This window comes from Oryzias melastigma, linkage group LG11 (assembly GCF_002922805.2).
Source record: "Oryzias melastigma strain HK-1 linkage group LG11, ASM292280v2, whole genome shotgun sequence".
Lineage (NCBI taxonomy): Eukaryota > Metazoa > Chordata > Actinopteri > Beloniformes > Adrianichthyidae > Oryzias > Oryzias melastigma.
In genome coordinates this window covers 3774239-3791959 of record NC_050522.1, presented here as the reverse complement: position 1 = coordinate 3791959, position 17721 = coordinate 3774239, and the positions used below count along the sequence as shown (strand labels likewise).

Here is a 17721-nt window from a genome sequence, read left to right as displayed (position 1 = left end):
TCTGTTACAATTGGTCAGGTTACCTTTCGTTATTTACATAAAATTGCTTTAAACAGCGTTCAGCTGTCAGCTTTGCTGTTCTAAACAACAGACATAATATAATACCAGAAGTCACTCTGCACACTCGCCGTTTGTGTGACGTCACGTGAAGAGGGTCTATTAAATTTTATTGAATTTTATGAAGAAATAGTTGCATTTATTTTAACCAAAAGTCAATCAAAAAATACATGTTCCCAATTTCACTTCATTTATTTAATTTAAATCAGAGTTTACAGATTTATAAAGCAACAACTTTTACATCTGCAAAACATTTTAAAGTAAAAATGAAAAATAAAAGAATGCAGGCAAACTGTTCTGCTGCATTCAGCTTCATCACACATTCATGTTTTTATTAGCATCTCGGGTCTTTTAGCCTAAAGAAAACATGCTTGTTCTTCTTTCTGGGTCATAGAATGGGAAATGTGCAGATCACATTAAGGATTACAGAAGTTCATCAGAATCACAACAGGCAGGAACGACACATGAAAACACAGCAAGCAAATTCTGATTGAATAACCAACTACAGTCAACAAGAAAACAAAAAAAACATCTTAAATGAGAAGCTTATGAGCTAAAAAGTTCACCTGGACTTCATGCTACTGAATCAAATATTCGAAGAAAAAATAAAAACCCACTCTTAAATTTAAATACAATCAGTAGCTGAAAGTTTCTACAGCTGTTAGCTTGAGATGCAAATAAGCAAAAAATAAGTCCTGTGCAAGTCTGTCTCGATCAATAAACAACATGTCCTGAGAAATCTTCTAAAAAGAGATTTCAACTCTCCAAACTGAGGCTGCAGCCCCCTCTGCTGCCACTGGGAGGTAACTTCCAAAACATAGACAGATCTGTTTCAGTTTTTCCATGTAAAACATCCTAAAAATACGTCCGTTTCTTAATTTAACATAAAGTGTGAGAGGAAAAACTAATGGATAAACATTTCAACTTCAAACAAAAGAGCCTTTTGTGTAATCACACGGCCTTCCTGCAACTCTTTCTGGAAGTTTCTCCAGTTTCTGTGTAGCTTCCTGCAGAGAGCTGGAAATATAGCAAACTACTGATTCTAAACTCAGCTGGAAATAAAGTTTCTCATAAACTCAACACATGAAAACTTCAAGCAGAATTATGTTCATAATTAGATGTAAAGGAATTTTTTTGACTTAAAACATGTCCTTGCTATTGTGGACAAAGGGAGGCCTCTTAAAAATGGAGAATTCCAGCAGCAGCCTGTTGGAGCGTCAAACTGAGGGTAATGCTTTCCTGTTGATTGATTTTATTCATCCCTGAAAGGGAACACTTTTGTTAGTTAGCTTTTGCTTGGGTGACATTTTTTAAAACAAATAGCACAACAAAGTTCCAACTAAGTTCTTAGAGGACAATCTTCTTCTTTTCCTTTCGGCTTTTCCCTTCAAAGGTCACCACAGTGAATCCGTTTCCTCCATCTAAGCCTGTCTTCAGCATCCTCCACTCTAACACCAGCCACCTTCATGTCTTCATTCACTGCATCCATAAACCTCCTCTTTGGTCTTCCTCTAGACCTCTTTCCTGCAGCTCTAGACTCAGCATCCTTCTACCAATATATTCACTGTCTCTCCTCTGAACATGTCCAAACCATCTCAGTCTGGCCTCTCTGACTTTATCTCCAAAACCTCTAACATGTGCTGTCCCTCTGATGTATTCATTCCTGATCCTATCCATCCTGGTCACTCCCAAAGAGAACCTCAGCATCTTCATCTCTGCTACCTCCAGCTCTGCTTCCTGTCTTTTCTTCAGTCCCACTGTTTCTAGTCCAAACAACATGGCTGGTCTCACCACAGTCTTGTACACCTTTCCTTTCATTTGTGCTGAAACTCTTCTGTCACACATCACACCTGACACTTTTCTCCACCCATTCCAACCTGCTTGCACTCTCCTCTTCACTTCTTTTCCACACTCTCCATTACTCTGTACTGTTGACCCTAAATACTTAAACTCCTCCACCTTCTTTATCTCTTCTCCCTGTAACCTCACTCTTCCACTCTGGTTCTTCTCATTCACACACATGCACTCTAAGTTCTTAGAGGACCATAAATGACAAAAACAATCTCCAGATTTACGTCCTGAAGTAGATCATGACTCCTGATCCAAACGTCTGCATTGAGTTGATGTGAGTATAGCTGTTTTTCAATCTGAAAACAAGTGGAGAGCAACGGTAAAGAAAGAAGGGAAAAGTTTAAGATAATCTATTCTGCTTCCTGCTAAGAAACCAAATGAAGCTGTGTTAAAGGTTTTGAGTTCATTTGAAGCAGCTCTGGTTGAAGGCATTAATTAGGCTTTTGAGTCTGAAGTGGACATTTACCATATTTTCACGACCATAGGGTGAATAGGGGTTATAGGGCGCAGTTTCACTTACTGGTGCTTTTTCTGTATTTAACAAATACATAAGGCGCTCTTGACCATAGGGCGCAGGCATGGTAAAACTTGGGTTGGTCACCGAAGTTTGATTCCACGCAGACATTGATTTACGCATCTCTACCCAAACCGAAAGCAGCTGCTGCAAACAGTGCAGCATTTCATTGAAGGTCTATTGGTCTTTGGACAAGTCAATCATTTCTACTTTCTTCAGTACTGTGAAGTTTTAGCCAATCCCTTTACTTTTCCTGCCATAGAGGGCGGGCTCATATAAAGCAGCTATTGAGGCGAGCACGAGAGCGCATGCTGCGTAGCGCTTGAAAGTCTGACTTCATTTCACAGCCTGCGGGACAGCCTTTATCTCAGTCACAGAAACAGCTGAAGCGCCCCCTCACAAGTTGCCTCAATAATAACAAATTATCTGACATAAAATGTAAAATTAATTCAAACAAATTTGAATTTGAATAAATGTGATTTTTTTTCACACATTTGCTGCTTTGGAGAAGCGAGGGAGCACAGGCACTTGCTCCCTCGCTTCCTGTGTGTGTGGCGCTCACTTCAGCTATAAAACAACAACAATAAAGCCCACACTTCATCCCTCAAAGTTTTCATGTAATCCACCTTCCAAAAAAACCCCAAAACAACACAGTAGGCGCACTGCACTATAGGGCGTGCCGCACATTTTGGAGAAAATTTGAGACGTTTATCCGCGCCTAATGGTCGTGAAAATACGGTAGTTAGAGGAGAGGAATAAAAACATGATGGGAACGTTTAACTGGGCAGAGAAAAATTCCAAATGGTGGCTATGTCGCAATTCCCATCTTATAAACTACATATTGCAGGACTATATAGTGCCCTGGATTTTAAAAGCAATTCAGGAACTGAGACATAGCCAGTGTGAAGTCATCAACAACATAATCTGTTTAGTCTCTATGAGAACTACTGAACAAAAGGCCTAAATTAAGAAAAGAGGAATCAGGACGGAAGAAATGTGCAAAAAAATAACTCAAGCCCACACACAGGAGAGTCACATTTCAAGGAAGCTTCATAAGCAGGACGGCAATCAAACATCTGAGGAGACCTCTGCCTGTGGGAGGAGCTCCTACTCCTTCAAACGCGTACGTAAAACAATAACCAGCATAAATACAGACACAGAGAGCCCTGAGTTCACCGGCGTGCTTCAGACAATGTGCACCTTCACATTTCCTTCCTTCCGTCCTCCTTGTCAAGAGCTTGGTTCAGCCACGCCCTCCAGTGCAAGTGCAACTCCTCCCAAAGTCCTGCACATGGCGCCAACGGTCAGGACGGCCAGTTCTGTCCTCATCAGGTCCTCACCGAGGAGCGGATCAGAGGCACGCCCGAGGAGTCTGTTTCTGTGTGGGAGTATCCTGAAGGAGCACCTGAAGAGTGACCTGACACGGAAATAAGAAAAATAAACAAAGATGGTGAACAGGATGCTGACCTACCAAATATTTGGAAGTTAGATTAGAAATGGAGGACGACACTGCAGCTCCAAACCAGAGCTGTTAACCTGATCATCAGTTTCTAAAATCAGACACAGTTTTCTATTATCAGTATAGAAACAGGTTTAACTTTCAGTCCTCTCCCTGCAGGGGGAGGGGCCACAGAGCAGTCAAGCTTCCTGCCGAGGCCCCTCCCAAGTTAGTTCTCTGTTCAGACTGAGCTCAAAGGTAACCGGATCACTCCTTCCCAAACCACTGAGAGGATCCAGCTGCTCATTGTCCTGAATGCTGTTCGAGAAGGAGGACTTGAGTGTTCTGTGGGACTCTGGACTATCAGAGCGGAACAGACCAATGCTCACGAGCTCTGTGCGTGCTCCGTACTTTACCATGGAAACCTCTGCACGGCTTGAGCAGACATTTTGAGGATATTGTGGAGCTTTTGGTGAAAGTCTTTGATCCATATCACATCTATCTGGTTCTTGGCATTGTCCCTGTCTGAAGTTGAGGTTAAAGCTTTGGGCTTTGACAGGTGCGGGACAGTGGTGGGGTTTTTAAACAGGAACATTGACATCTTCACAGAGAATAGCTCTAACTTTGTGGCTGAGCACGGCTGTGTCTGCGGCTCACCGCTCCCCCAGGGGATGAGTCAAATAGGGAGAACAAATTTCACATACCTAGATGTGTGACAGCTGATGGTAATTGTACTTTAAAAACCCAAATCAATCTTCCAAAGGTGACCAAGACTGCTGCTAGCAATAGCAACCTGGCAGTTCCTGAACTTTTACCAGCCCAATAAGACTGAATGGTCCTTGAAAAATATACGGTTTCATTATTGACTGTATATGAGAAGTGGAATAAAGGACCCCTTGTATTCCAAAGGGGAAGTAACCTGCTGGCTCCAAGAAGCCAAAATCCCTGTGATGTCCCCAAAATGGAATAAGCCGAAAGGTGAAGAAGAAAACATTCAAAACGTTTAACGAATTTCGCAGAGCTGTGAACTTTCAACAAGCTCCCTCATGATTGGAGAGAGTGGTTACCACAGAAACAATGACTCAGACAAATCACAGTTTTGGCATACTCTTCCCTCTGAAATGGAATAATTTCTTGTGATGGACATCATTTAAAGGCTTCGGGTCAGCCTGCATTCATCTGTGTGTTAAAAAGTCTCTGGTAACAGGCAAAGTAGAATCCTCCTCTGTTAGTCAGCCTAAATGACATTAACAAAAGTATTGGCTCACCCATTCAAATGATCAGAATCAGGTGTTCAGGTGTACACAGGTGTATAAATCCGCCCTCAGTCATGGAGACTGTTTTTACAAACATTCCTGAAAGAATGTTCTGCTCTCAGGAGTTCAGTGAATAGACCCTTTTCCTGTGACTCACCACACATCGCCGGATGTGTGGTGAGTCACTTCCGGCTCATTTTATTTAGAACGGGAAAGCTGACAGCTGAATGCTGTTTAAAACAATTTTACATAAATAATAGAGGATAACCTAAGCAATTGTAAATAAAACATGTACAATACTTATTTTATAAATGATTGTATTTGTTTCCTCCTTATAGATTGTTCACAAATCACTGTACAAACATCGGTAATCCTGCCTACAAAAAGCAGCTGCTGCAGCTCTTCCTTTCCAAATTCCTCTGGATGATATTAAAAGAGTCGTGGATTATTTCTCTCTGACAACCTGGTTAAAGGTAGACGAAGATTACAAGTACTTCATTGAATGATGCTTGTTTGATTATGAAGGTAACTATGATTTTATTCTTTTAATCTGTGCTAATGCTAACGGTAGCATTAGCTTTGGCTATGAGACGTGCAGCTGCAGAAGATCTTTTCTCACTAGTTTCCTAAATTTCCATTCTCACATAATTCTTGTAAACAGAGCAAAAGTCAGACAATTCCAGCGTGTCTGACATTAAAGTCAAACTTATTCCTGTTGTAATGTTTTCTACTGCGGTCAGTGAGCTGCTGTTAGCTCAGCTGTGGTTCTAACATCACTCTTTGTTTTTGATCATAACTGTGTCTGATCTATGAGAAAATAAAGGTAAAACATGATCAACTTTAACTTTTTTCCTGAGCCAAACCATTCCTGTTTTTACAATTATCCCCTAAAATAGAACAAGTAAATTTATCCTGGGGAGTGATTAAAATCCATGCAGACATGCAGAATTTGTTTTTTTGCTGAAGGTATTAAATGTGGCCAACATGAATTTCTATCAACTTTTGTACTCGATTGCACTAAAAATACATGCAAATAACATCAACCAAAATAGAACCTGTTAGATGCAAGGTTGATATTGTCAATAAAACATCCAATATTGGAGGATTATTTAAATTTGTATTTAGATTTGTGAATGATCTAAGAGGAAATGAAAATACAGTTCAGCACGACATTCATAAATAATTATTGTAGATTTTTCTGTTGAAATTGGTAAGGTTACCTTTTATTATTTATGTAAAATTGTGTCAAACAGTGTTCAGCTGACAGTTCTGCCGTTCTAAATGCAAACGCCGGAAGTAACTTTTCACTTTATCGCTTGCCATCATTTTGTCTGACTTAACCGTAGGGCTGGGCGATATGGCAAAAAAAGAAAATCACGATTTTTTTCAGTTTTGTTTCACGATGTAGATTTTATTATGATTTCTTTAAAATAAATTCAAATGGACAAAAATTTAATTTTAATTTCAAATCTATTTCAAGCATTGATATATATTACTGGATTGGCCCTTGCCTATTTGCTGCTATAGACAGAGACGTGCACCGCAGGCGCCATTACTATACATTGATTCATGGCAGCAGAACGCAGCTGTTTCAATGGAGGACAAGCAGTCAATAACCACAAAAATCGGGCTAGCTCTCTCATTTCTTAACCGATTTTTACAAAATATGGCTCGAATTAAAGCTTAGAAAATTATTGATCTTGTAGTATATTTAAATATTGATTATCTATTAGGATTAATCTGTAAATATTGCAAGAATTGCGCCTTCTACTGCTACAGGTAATGCATTGCTGTCAAATGAACAGCTTCTTTATATCTGAGTTTTTATTTTGCCTCTGTGCTAAAATCCATAAAACAGAGCTTGTAAATGATTGTCACCCAAGACCAGAAATGAGGGAGACTGATGAAGTTTAATAGCATGAATGACTGATAAAGTTTAGTAAAGTCCTTTCCCTATTAAAAACAGCTCAAAGTGCTAAATAATAATAATAATAAAAACACCCTTTACCACATTTTCAAATGAAACTAAAACTTTTATCATTTTTGGATTACAAACATGGTAAATACATCTCAATTGCTTCAGAATTTACCTTCAAATAGACGATTTGGTTGTACTTTGAGAAAAAGGCTCCAGCTAGCATCTTTAACTGATACAAAAAACATTTTTAAACTTGGATGATTACATCAAATACATCTGCCAAACTGTTAAGATTCCAAACACAGAGATAATAGCAGTAAATGTTGTGGCAGGTTAAAGTTTACATCCACAGCTCCTTCACTAACATCTGTTCTCTGCATGTCATAGGATGCTACCTGTACAACAAATCCAGTGGTGAAAGGTCCTAAATTTTCCACAGTCAACTGTCAGCTCTATCAGAACAACATGGAAGAGTTTGGGAATAACAGCAACTCAGACACCAAGTGGTCTACCACATGAACCAGGGGTCTCAAACTCAATTTACCTTGGGGCCACTAAAGGCAGAGACTGGCTGAGGCTGGGACATATGGGGTTCCATTTGAGCCAAAAATGTGTTCTTGTGTCCACTGTCTATGTCTACTCAGGTTTTTTCCTGGCTTAAAATAAGGTGGGGGTGGTGTCTCAAAGCGACCTCAGATTTTTTTACCCCCCCCCCAATTAAATCTGAAATGAAAAAATTTAAAGTAAACTTTTGTTATTTTTTTTATTGATTGTAGTGTTGAAACTAACTGTGGGGGACATGTAAATATTTCAAATAATTATTATACATATACACAATACATAAACTAGTATATACAATAATTAAACCATAACAATGTTACGTTTTTCAATAGGCTGTATAAAACTTTTGATTTATTTTAATCTGACAGCAGCACATTGAAGTTCCTTTTAAAATAAAATTAAGTCTTAAAAACATCCTCCTAAAGCAGTAAATATGTTGCAGGTTTTTTAATGTTATTCTCTTATTTAATAATTTTTCTTCTGAACAGAAACTATAGGTACTGCCGTTCAGCAGAAGATAATAAACTTTAAACTTAATCTTAGGATTAACAGTTCTGATAATAGATCTAATCAACATTTCACTCAGTCATCTGAAATGTGCACACTTCTTCTCTCCTCTATTCTGCTCCTCTCGTTGCATGCTCCGTGCAGCAATAGACAGGCTGTCTCTTCTTTTCTTTTTTCATGGAGGTACTCCTATGAATCAGTTCACAGTTCCTGTGATATTTGCATCTGAAGTTAGAGGAAGGATGAGCAAGTTTGAGCATTTATATGAACGTATAAACTCACAGGAGAAAAAAAAAAAAACAGTTCTCAGCTGACCGCAAGTTGATTCCCATTATTTCATATAATTTCGTCATCATTAGGGGCCTCTGTGGGCCCCCTCTTAGTCTGGGCCCCTATAACCAGCCAAATTTCACCCCTTTTCGGCACACAGGAGCTGGTGGCACTTGTAAATTTAGTGTTGGCAGCCACCACCAAATTCTCTACGCAGATTCTCTACCAAATTCTCCTTGATATTGAAAAATTTTATTGAACATTTGTTCATGTCTATGTACTACTAAGCAATATCTTTTGTGTGTCACGTGAAACGACATGAGCTAGCGATGCTAGCAACTGTTGCTAAGGACTTTTCTAAAGACAAGATCCAACGACAATAGCAAATGCAAAGTTTTAAGCATAAACCTGAAACATCACAAAGCAAATTCAAAGCTATCATCAAAGAAGCGTGGACATTCAGAATATGTTGTTTAGTAGACATTGAACTGTCATATTAAGGCGGGGGCTGTAAAATATCAACTTGGGGGCTGCAAATGGCCCGCGGACCACCAGTTTGAGACCCCTCACGTAAACTGATGAAGAGGAGTCAGAGGATGCTGAAGCTCATATTATAAAGAGATCACCGACTTTCTGTACAGTCAATCACTACAGAGCTCCAACCTTCATGCGTCCTTCAGATTAGCCCAAGTACAGTACACAGAGAGCTTCATGGAATGGGTTTCAATATACAAGCAGCTGCATCCAGCCACACATCAACAAGTACAATGTAAAGTGTGGATGCAGTGGTGTAAAGCCGTCACTGGACTCTAGAGCTGTGGAGACGTCGTCTCTGGAGGGAGGAATCATACTTTTCTATCTAGAAATCTGATGGACCGTCTGGGTTTGGAGGTTGCAGGAGAATGGGACATTTCGGACTGGACTGGTGGAGGAGGAATGATGGTGTGGGCTTGTTTGTCAGGAATTGGGCTTCGCCCTTTAGTACCAGTGAAATACCAAATATATTTTGAACAATTCCATGCTCCCATCCTTGTAGGAACAGTTTGGAGCGGGCCTTCCTCTTCAAACAAGACTGCGCACCAGAGCACAAAGCAAGGTCCATAAAGACATGGAGGACAGAGTGTGGTGTGGAGGAACTGGACTGGCCTGCACAGAGTCCTGACCTGAACCCCATAAAGTTAAAGTCCCATTAGTTGTCACACACCTAGGAGTGGGAAATTTGCTCTCCGCATTTCTCCCCTCCCCTGGGGGAGCGATGAGCTGCAGACACAGCCACACTTGGGAACCATTGGTGTTTTAACCCCCCCAATCCAACCCCTTAATGCTGATGGAGGCACTGGGTCCCATTTTTAAAGTATTTGGTATTAATCAGCCAGGATTTGAACTCACAACCTTCCAATCTCCGGGCGAACACTCTACAAGGCCACTGAGCATTGAACTCCTTTAGAAGAATTAGAGCAAAGACTGACAGCCAAGCCTTCTCCATCAACATCAGACCTGTCCAATGCTCTTTTGGAAGAATGGTCCAAAACTTCTATAATGGCCATAGCCCTGGTGTCTCAGTGGCATTTTTCCATGCAACTTGGATCTTCCCTTTTCTCTTCTTCATCCTCGACTTTAGAAGATTTGGCCTGCTCATCTTAATCTGGATCTTCCTCTTAAAGGGTTAGTAATGGGGTTGTGGGTCATTTTCGGTGTTAACTGTATTTCGCCTTATATTTACCATTTCCAAATGTTTTGACGTGTTTTGAGCAAGAAATATTGAAATAAAACGGCATTTTTGAGGCCAAATTTGGCAAACCTGTCTCTTCCGGGTAAAAAGCTCCGTTTTGGTCACGTGGTGCGTGTGACGTCAGAGGGGTCAATATAGCAAGATGGCTTCTCCTTTGCGTGTCGGAGCTAGCGATAGCGGCGATATTTCAAGGTCCACAATTCTGTCTTCAGACTCAGATTGTGGAAACATTTGTTCTGAAAGTGACGCTGATTCAGAGGCGCCGGGTGTTTGTGGTTTGAGGACTGTAAAGCCCTATCAATTTGAGCCGGCAGCGCGGAAAGTAAGAGCTCACTATCTGGCAATGACACTAACAGTGACGCTGAGGATGCAGATGAAAACGAAAGCTGTCAGTTTATCAGAGCCATGCTCGAAGCTGGAAGACGTGGAGCATCTCGTGAAGCTTTATTTACAGATCGGAACCTTTTGGCGACTCTAAATCAAATCATCAATGACGCTGACTATCCGGGTCGGTAATGCAGAGTTTCATATGCAAAATAAAGAGCTTAGAGACATGTTTGCAGGACCGTCCGCCACTTTATTATTATTTATTTATTTATTCACTTATTTAATCACTTTATTCACATACCCAGAAGCTCTTTCACCACCTTACTGCATGTCTCTGACATGCGCAGAAACCAAAGGAGAATGTAAACAGTGCTCCGTACGCCCCGTTCTCCACATGAATCGTCCCGTTTCAACACACAACAACAACAGGGGATGACAACAGTCTGTCACGTTAGCTAAGTACACTGAAAATTCCGAAAACGATTCCTCTTCAGATGAAAGCATCACACAGAAATGAATGAGATCTGATCTTTCACGGAGGAAGAAATGACTGGTGGACCGCTGCGAGTGTCGATGGTTTCATCAACGGATCTGCAGAGATCCTGCAAGCCACCATCAATGATTAATAAACTGCAAATCAAACAAAGAAACTTCCAAACATGTGCAATGTTTTAAACATTCAGTTTACCTGTTGAAATCAGAAGCTTTTCACAGTTTAGTCGGTCTGGTTCTGCTCACAGTGTTCATTCACAATAGGCGCATTTCGATTGTAAATCTCGTAAATTTGACTTTAAAAATCATAATTTTATTTATTTATTTTTTTTTGGTGGCCCTAATACTCCGTCGGACCATAACACCGATGTTTATAGAATTCAACTTTGCCACAGCGCACACACATACATGTATCTGCAGACACCCTGGGTCCGCCTGCATTCTGCTGCTGGCGCTGTCTTACCCACATGACGTCAACGGGTCACGTGACCCGAATCGAGCCGTTTCTGAAGCAGGGCGACATGCGAGTGTGATTTGTCGTTGATTTTGTCAAATTTTACAAAAACCTGCGTTTGTCAACGGTAATTATTTGTTATTTTTGATACATTAGAACATATGGAATATATCTGGATACTTATTTTAGCTTTGTCCCAGGCCATTACTAACACTTTAATGATTCATTATCTCTGCATGTCAACATTTACTTTTTCTATCTTTAACTAAATTTATATTGTATTTAAACTGATCAATCACAATATCAATGAGAAGTTTTTGAATCATTTATTGTTGTTCTTGTCCGATTGCACCTCCGTGTAGAATACACATTAATGCACAGGTGACTGTAAACGAATCGAATGTTCCCAAACAAAATATCAAACGTAACCCATTACATGCGCATGTGCATTGGACTGCACAGCACATCTCATTTCCAAGTCGTCAAACACAGACGCCTGGTTCAGGATCCCTTTGCGTCCCCGCCAAACCCCTGGGTGTCCCCAACTCATCATCCCGGACGCGGCATCGGACACGAACCGGACCCCGATGTGGCACCGGATGTGAACCGGGTTAGGGTACTGTGTGCTCCACGTCCTGGCACCAGACTGGTTCCGGCACGCCGGCCGCTGGTTTGGGACCTGTGACTTAATGGGAACAGCCAGCACGTCAAAAAACGATGAGCCGAGGACACCCAAAAAATGACGCGGAGGGGTCCCAGACGTCAACAGGCGACAATGTGGGATCGCGGACGAGTTGTTACAGAAGCAAGAGAGCGCAGACCGGGAGAGAAAGAGATCTAGAACATTGGATCAACTGGCTGATGTGCCACTAACAACAAAGTAAACATCCGAATAAAGCGCTGCGTGGTCACAGCTTGAGTGTAATTTTTCATTTTTTTCTTTAATAAGAGCGACCACGGTTTTCTGTCATGAGTTATGCAGTGAAAACCGTTCACTCTCCTTCCAGCTGGAGCGCCTTTCCATCTCCAATTCTTTTACCGGAATGCCACTCCAGAACGCTCCAGCTTACTTTCACCCCCGGTCACACATCAATGTTTTTGCAGGCCTTGGTTATACGTTTTAGTTTCTTTTTCAGTAAAAATGAGTTCCTGTGTTTGTGTTACAAAAACAACATTCTCTCTGTTTCGGTAACCCAGGTGAATTCCCAACACATCCCTTTGGAATTTGATGTGGAGCCTCTGCAGCAGCGCCACTTTTTTGAAACGATCTTACCTATTTATTGATACAACCATGCTTTTAAAATAAAATTTTACATAAGTCTGAATGAAGACAACAGTATTTCCCTGTCACTGCTCGTATCTCCAGCAGAAGATCTCTGATGACTCTCCTGAAGTGGACTTACCTCCGTTTTTCCTCCACATTTCCCTGGCAAACTTGTCTGACGAGGTCTGCTCTGAAATCTGGATGTTGGGATTGGACCTGTAGTCGTCTTGAGGAAACAGAGAAGGTTTGTGATTTTCATGTCTCACCGTGACAGTGTCATGTCACTCCAGTCGAAAAAGGAGCATCGGATCTTACTGTTGTTGCTGAAGGTAAAGGAGCTGCTCCCATTCATGGTCTCATTCCCGCTGTCTGAGAACGTCCTGGAGACAGGCGGACGCTTCTTGGTGCTCTTGCGAGTGCTGATACGTATGATGCCACGCACCAGCCGGTTCTCGGCCTCCTGCTCGTCCATTTTGTGCTCTTCTGCCAGGGAGTTTATCAGCTGGTTGATGGTCTTGCTCTTCCTCAGGAACACAGAGTCTGAAGTGCACCTGGCCAACTCTTCAATCTGATACTCAGAATAGAGCTCCAGAAGCTTCTTGGTGATCAGGGAGTCCACATCCTCTTCACCAACCTCCCAGTCATCAAAATGCATGGAATCGTGCAGTGACTGATAGCTGGGCTGAGTCTGGACCACAGAAGAAGGAATATATGATGGGGAAATGGTGTCAGTGTCCATAAATTCTTTAAGACTGCCCACTTTAACTCCACCGATGTAGATGTCATTGAAGGTCTGCGGGGTATCATTCTGTTCTGCCTCCTCCTTGTGTTTCCCTGGGTTCCTGGCTTGGAGGCTCACACTCTCCGGTTCCTCTGGAGAGCTCTCGTTTGGTGCCAGACAGGGAGCGAGGATGGAGCGCTGGCAGAGCCGGTACAGGCCGCAGGTGAGCACACTGCACACAAAGGTCCTACAGCTCCTCGGAGAAGCGCAGGGATTGCAGGTCTGAGCAGCAGAAGAGGGCTCAGCTGAGCCCGGGATGAAGCCAATCGTCTCAGATTCTTTGGCGTCCTTCAGGTGAGCTTTGCGGACCACCTTTGGCTCCTGGGGAGGGAGCTGTTCCTCCTCTGGGTCCACGCAGCGCTCCTCGTAAGACGACTCCTGGCTGCCAGCAGACATGGCTTCTGCTGCAAGGACAGAAAGGTCCAGGTGAGGCAACATTAGACTCACAGCATTCTTCCCAAATTCTAAAGATTTACTCTAGGCATTTACTGCATTAGAATTCCTAGCGGTGAAATGATTAATTGGCTTATTCGATTATTAATCCATACATTTTCTCCACTCATACGGGACCGGGTCACTGGGGCAGCAGTCAAAGCAAAGACGCCCAGACTTTCCTCTTCCCGGCCACTTCCTCCAGCTTCTGTGAGGGGACCCCAAGGCGTTCCCAGACCAGCCGAGAGACGTGGTCTCTCCAGCATGTCCTGGGTCTTTTCCGGGGCCTCCTGGACACCTCTCCAGGGAAGCGCCCAGGAGGCATCCTGACCAGATGCTGGAGCAACCTCAACTGGCTCCTCTCAATGTGGAGCTCTACTCTGAGCTCTCTTCGGGTAACCCAGCTTCTCACCCTATCTCTAAGGGAGCATCCAGCCACCCTCCAGAGGAAACTCATTTCAGACGTTTGTAGTTGGGATCTTGTACTTTTGACCCCAAGATATTTAAACTCCTCCACCTGAGGCAGGAGCACTCCACCCACCGAGAGAGGACAAACTACCTTTCTCCGGTCGAGAATCATGGCCTCAGATTAAGCGGTGCTGACCCTCATCGCAGCCGCTTCACACTCTGCTGCAAACCGCTCCAATACATGCTGGAGGTCCTGGCTTGATGAAGCCAACAGAACAACATCATCTGCAAAGAGCAGAGATGAAATCCTGTGGTCCCCAAACCAGATCCTCTCCGGGCCCTGGCTACACCTAGAAATTCTGTCCATAAACACTATGAGCAGAATTGGTGATAAAAGGCAGCCCTGCCTGAGTCCAACAGGTACCAGGAACATTGTTGTTCTTGGATATGAGATTTGACTATCGGACCGACTCTCCTCTCCAGTACCCTGATATAGACTTTTACGGGGAGGCTGAGGAGTGTGATTCCCCGGTAGTTGGAACACACCCTCCCTCCTGGAGTCCAACAACCCAGCCAGAACTGATAGGACTCTTTCTTCAGCATGACGGCATCCCTTACTTCCGGTGTCCACCACTGGGTTTGGGGGTTGCCGCCAGGACAGGCACCAGAGACCTTGCGTCTGCAGCTTCGGAAAGCAGCAGAGACAATAGAGGTGGAGAACACGGTCACCAACCTCCCTCTGTACCTACTTGAAGTTCTCCCGAATGTGGGAGTTAAAGACCTCCCTGACTGAAGGTTCAGCCAGACGTTCCCAGCAGACCCTCACAGTACATTTAGGTCTGCCGAGTCTTTCCGGCCTCCTCCCCCGCCAGCGGATCCAACTCACCACCAGGTAGTGATCAGCGGACAGCTCTGTCCCTCTCTTTACCCGAGTGTCCAAAACACACGGCCGGAGATCGTCTGAAACGACTACAAAGTCGATCATCGATCTCCTACCTAGGGTGTCCTGATGCCAGGTGTATTGATGGACACCTTTGTGTTCGATTAATAGGTTTATATTCATAAAATCCAACCAGATCAATCAGATCAACAACCACAAATTATGAAGTTTGATTTTTGTAAAGACTCTGAACCAGAGATTTTAAAAGCTTCATCTTTGATCACATCACATAAACCACAAACCATGACAGTTTACACTGGTTTTACAGATACTTCCAGAAAGGAGAGAAGATCACAGGAGAAACACCTGAAAAACAATATGGTTTCAGTTCGGTTGGGTTTATATTTCTGTCTAAAGCCCTGACCTCCATCAGAGCTGCTGTTTTCACGAGACTGCAGTGCACGGTTATGTCATTTTGCCTAACCTGGCTGTAGCTGGAGCTAAGGTTTCACTTAGCAGATGCAGCATTTGACATCTTTTTTTAGCTAGGAAGCACAACTTCATAAATATTTTGGAACCAGTAGACCAAAAGTCCCCCCTCCCCCCGAAGCGCAGACACCAGCAGAGCATTTCTGACAAGAGCCGAGTCTTTATTGTAATCTGACCTGCTCGACATGAAAATGTCATCATGTGCCAACTGTAAACACCGGAAAACATCCAGAAGTTGGCAGCACAGGCGGACACTCCCTGATCATATGAAGAGCAGCTCATCCCTGCTGTCCTGGGGGCAGGTAAGCAGCTTGGCAGGTGTAATAGAGCATGTATGAATAGAGCCAAAGACAATTAACCATTCATACATCACATTCTCAACAACATCCCATACAGGAATCTTACAGTATTTTTACACACTAGGTGTTTACCTGGAGAGTCTAAACAGACCACATTTATGACTTTAGATCCCAGCTGATGGACCGGAAGCAATAGCAGGGAAGGAGTTTCTGCCAGAAATCAATTCATTGATCATTTAACCTGTTTTTTATATTTTAAAATAACTTTATTTTATGAATGTAATGAAAACGAAACTAATTTAAGTGAACCTTCTTGTGTGTGTTGTGTGTATGTGTGTGTGTNNNGGGGGGGGGGGGTGTTCGAGCTGACTGTCCGCCTGAAATGCTTATGTCAATAAAAACTGTTTACCAGTTAAAAATAATCCCGACTTTGAATTCGTTTCTTCCACATGTCACCAGAAGCGCGGTCGTCGCAAGAGTCCAGAACCTTCTTTCTTCCTAAGCTTTGTGTTTTTGCTTGCATGGCGACTTGTCACCGCCGCTGCTTCCTCCATTAGAGGACCTGGGAATTCTCACCTTACCTCGCGGATCGGCTCCAGCTGACTTCCACAGGAAGGACGGATCCTCCAGCTTCACGCAAAATGCCAAAATGTTCGATCCATTCCCACTCTGCTGGTTCCGCTCCGACCCGAACTGTTTTCTTAAATTTTTCCCAAACTTTGGGCTCAAATCTGCCTACCTGAACGTCAAGGTGCAGGAAGCGAGACAGACAGCTACCTGCAGGAGGCTGGACTTCCGGTCCCAGGTCTGTTACAAAATAAAACACAGGGGAAGCCAAAATCTGACTTGAGGTAATCTCTCCTTTACCAGAACACCAGAAACGATTTTCTTCTGAGCTTTCAATATGAACTTGACAATTTGTTTTATTATATGTTCATTTTAGGTTATACCAGTTACAACGGGCAATAATAATAATAATAATAATAATAATAATAACAATAATAATAATAATAATAATAATAATAATAATAATAATATGATAATAATAATAATAATAAAGTGCAAACAACCTAAAACAATAATTAAAAAGAAGGGAAATAAGAAATTAAAAAAGTGAAAAAATAAATGAATCGCTGGGGCTAAATTTTCCAGAAGAGTTGGAGGAAGTGGCCGGGGCGAGGGAAGTCTGGGCATCTTTGCTTAGATAGCTGCCCATGTGACCCGGTCCCAGTTGAGTGGAAGAAGTCGGGTGGATGGATGGTGCTAAATTTGACCCCGTTGGATCTCCAGGGTTAAGTCATCCGGTACGTTTCACAAACTTAAGTTTATGTTCATATCTGTAAGATTACGTGTATTAGATAACAATCACATTAAATACCTAAATGAAAAGATTGAAAGGTTCAAAATGTTGATTTAATGTATTTTTTGCAATATTTACTGTATTTTACAATATTCACAGCCATAACTATTTCATTGATTATAATTAGTTTTGCGTAGTTATTAACACCTAAAAACTAAATAAGGTTGTTTTTTAAAACAATAATAATAAACAAAACGATTCATTTTGTGGAATATGCCACAAAATTTCCAGTTTATGCTTTTAAGCATCATATTTTTAAAGGTGTTTCATTGTAGTTTACAAGTGAGTTAATGTACTTAAAATAAAAACATAAAATGTTTACAATGATATAATACCAAGATCTGCATTATATGCATATAAATTGCAATGAAGCGTCGTTTCTAAGAGCATGTACACTCAGTCTCTACATTTTCCTGTATGTGTAATATAGA

General features: G+C 42.2%; 1 protein-coding gene across 5 annotated transcripts; it reads right to left on the bottom strand.

Moving 5' to 3' along the window:
• Positions 1–1996: 1996 nt before the first annotated feature.
• Positions 1997–16726, bottom strand: kdf1b (keratinocyte differentiation factor 1b). Of its 5 annotated transcripts, none has more exons than XM_036214335.1 (4): positions 16512–16726; positions 12957–13823; positions 12781–12867; positions 1997–3839 (listed from the first exon to the last, which is right to left on the bottom strand). In XM_036214335.1, the coding sequence occupies exons 2-4, from the start codon at positions 13816–13818 to the stop codon at positions 3751–3753; spliced, it is 1038 nt and encodes a 345-aa protein (XP_036070228.1). In that variant the 5' UTR covers positions 13819–13823; positions 16512–16726; the 3' UTR covers positions 1997–3750. The 5 variants fall into 5 exon arrangements, with proteins under 5 accessions (XP_036070228.1, XP_024118264.1, XP_036070226.1 ...); XM_024262496.2 differs by having other exon boundaries at positions 12957–13826; positions 16507–16725; XM_036214333.1 differs by having other exon boundaries at positions 16507–16725.
• Between the last annotated feature and the right edge of the window lie 995 nt (positions 16727–17721).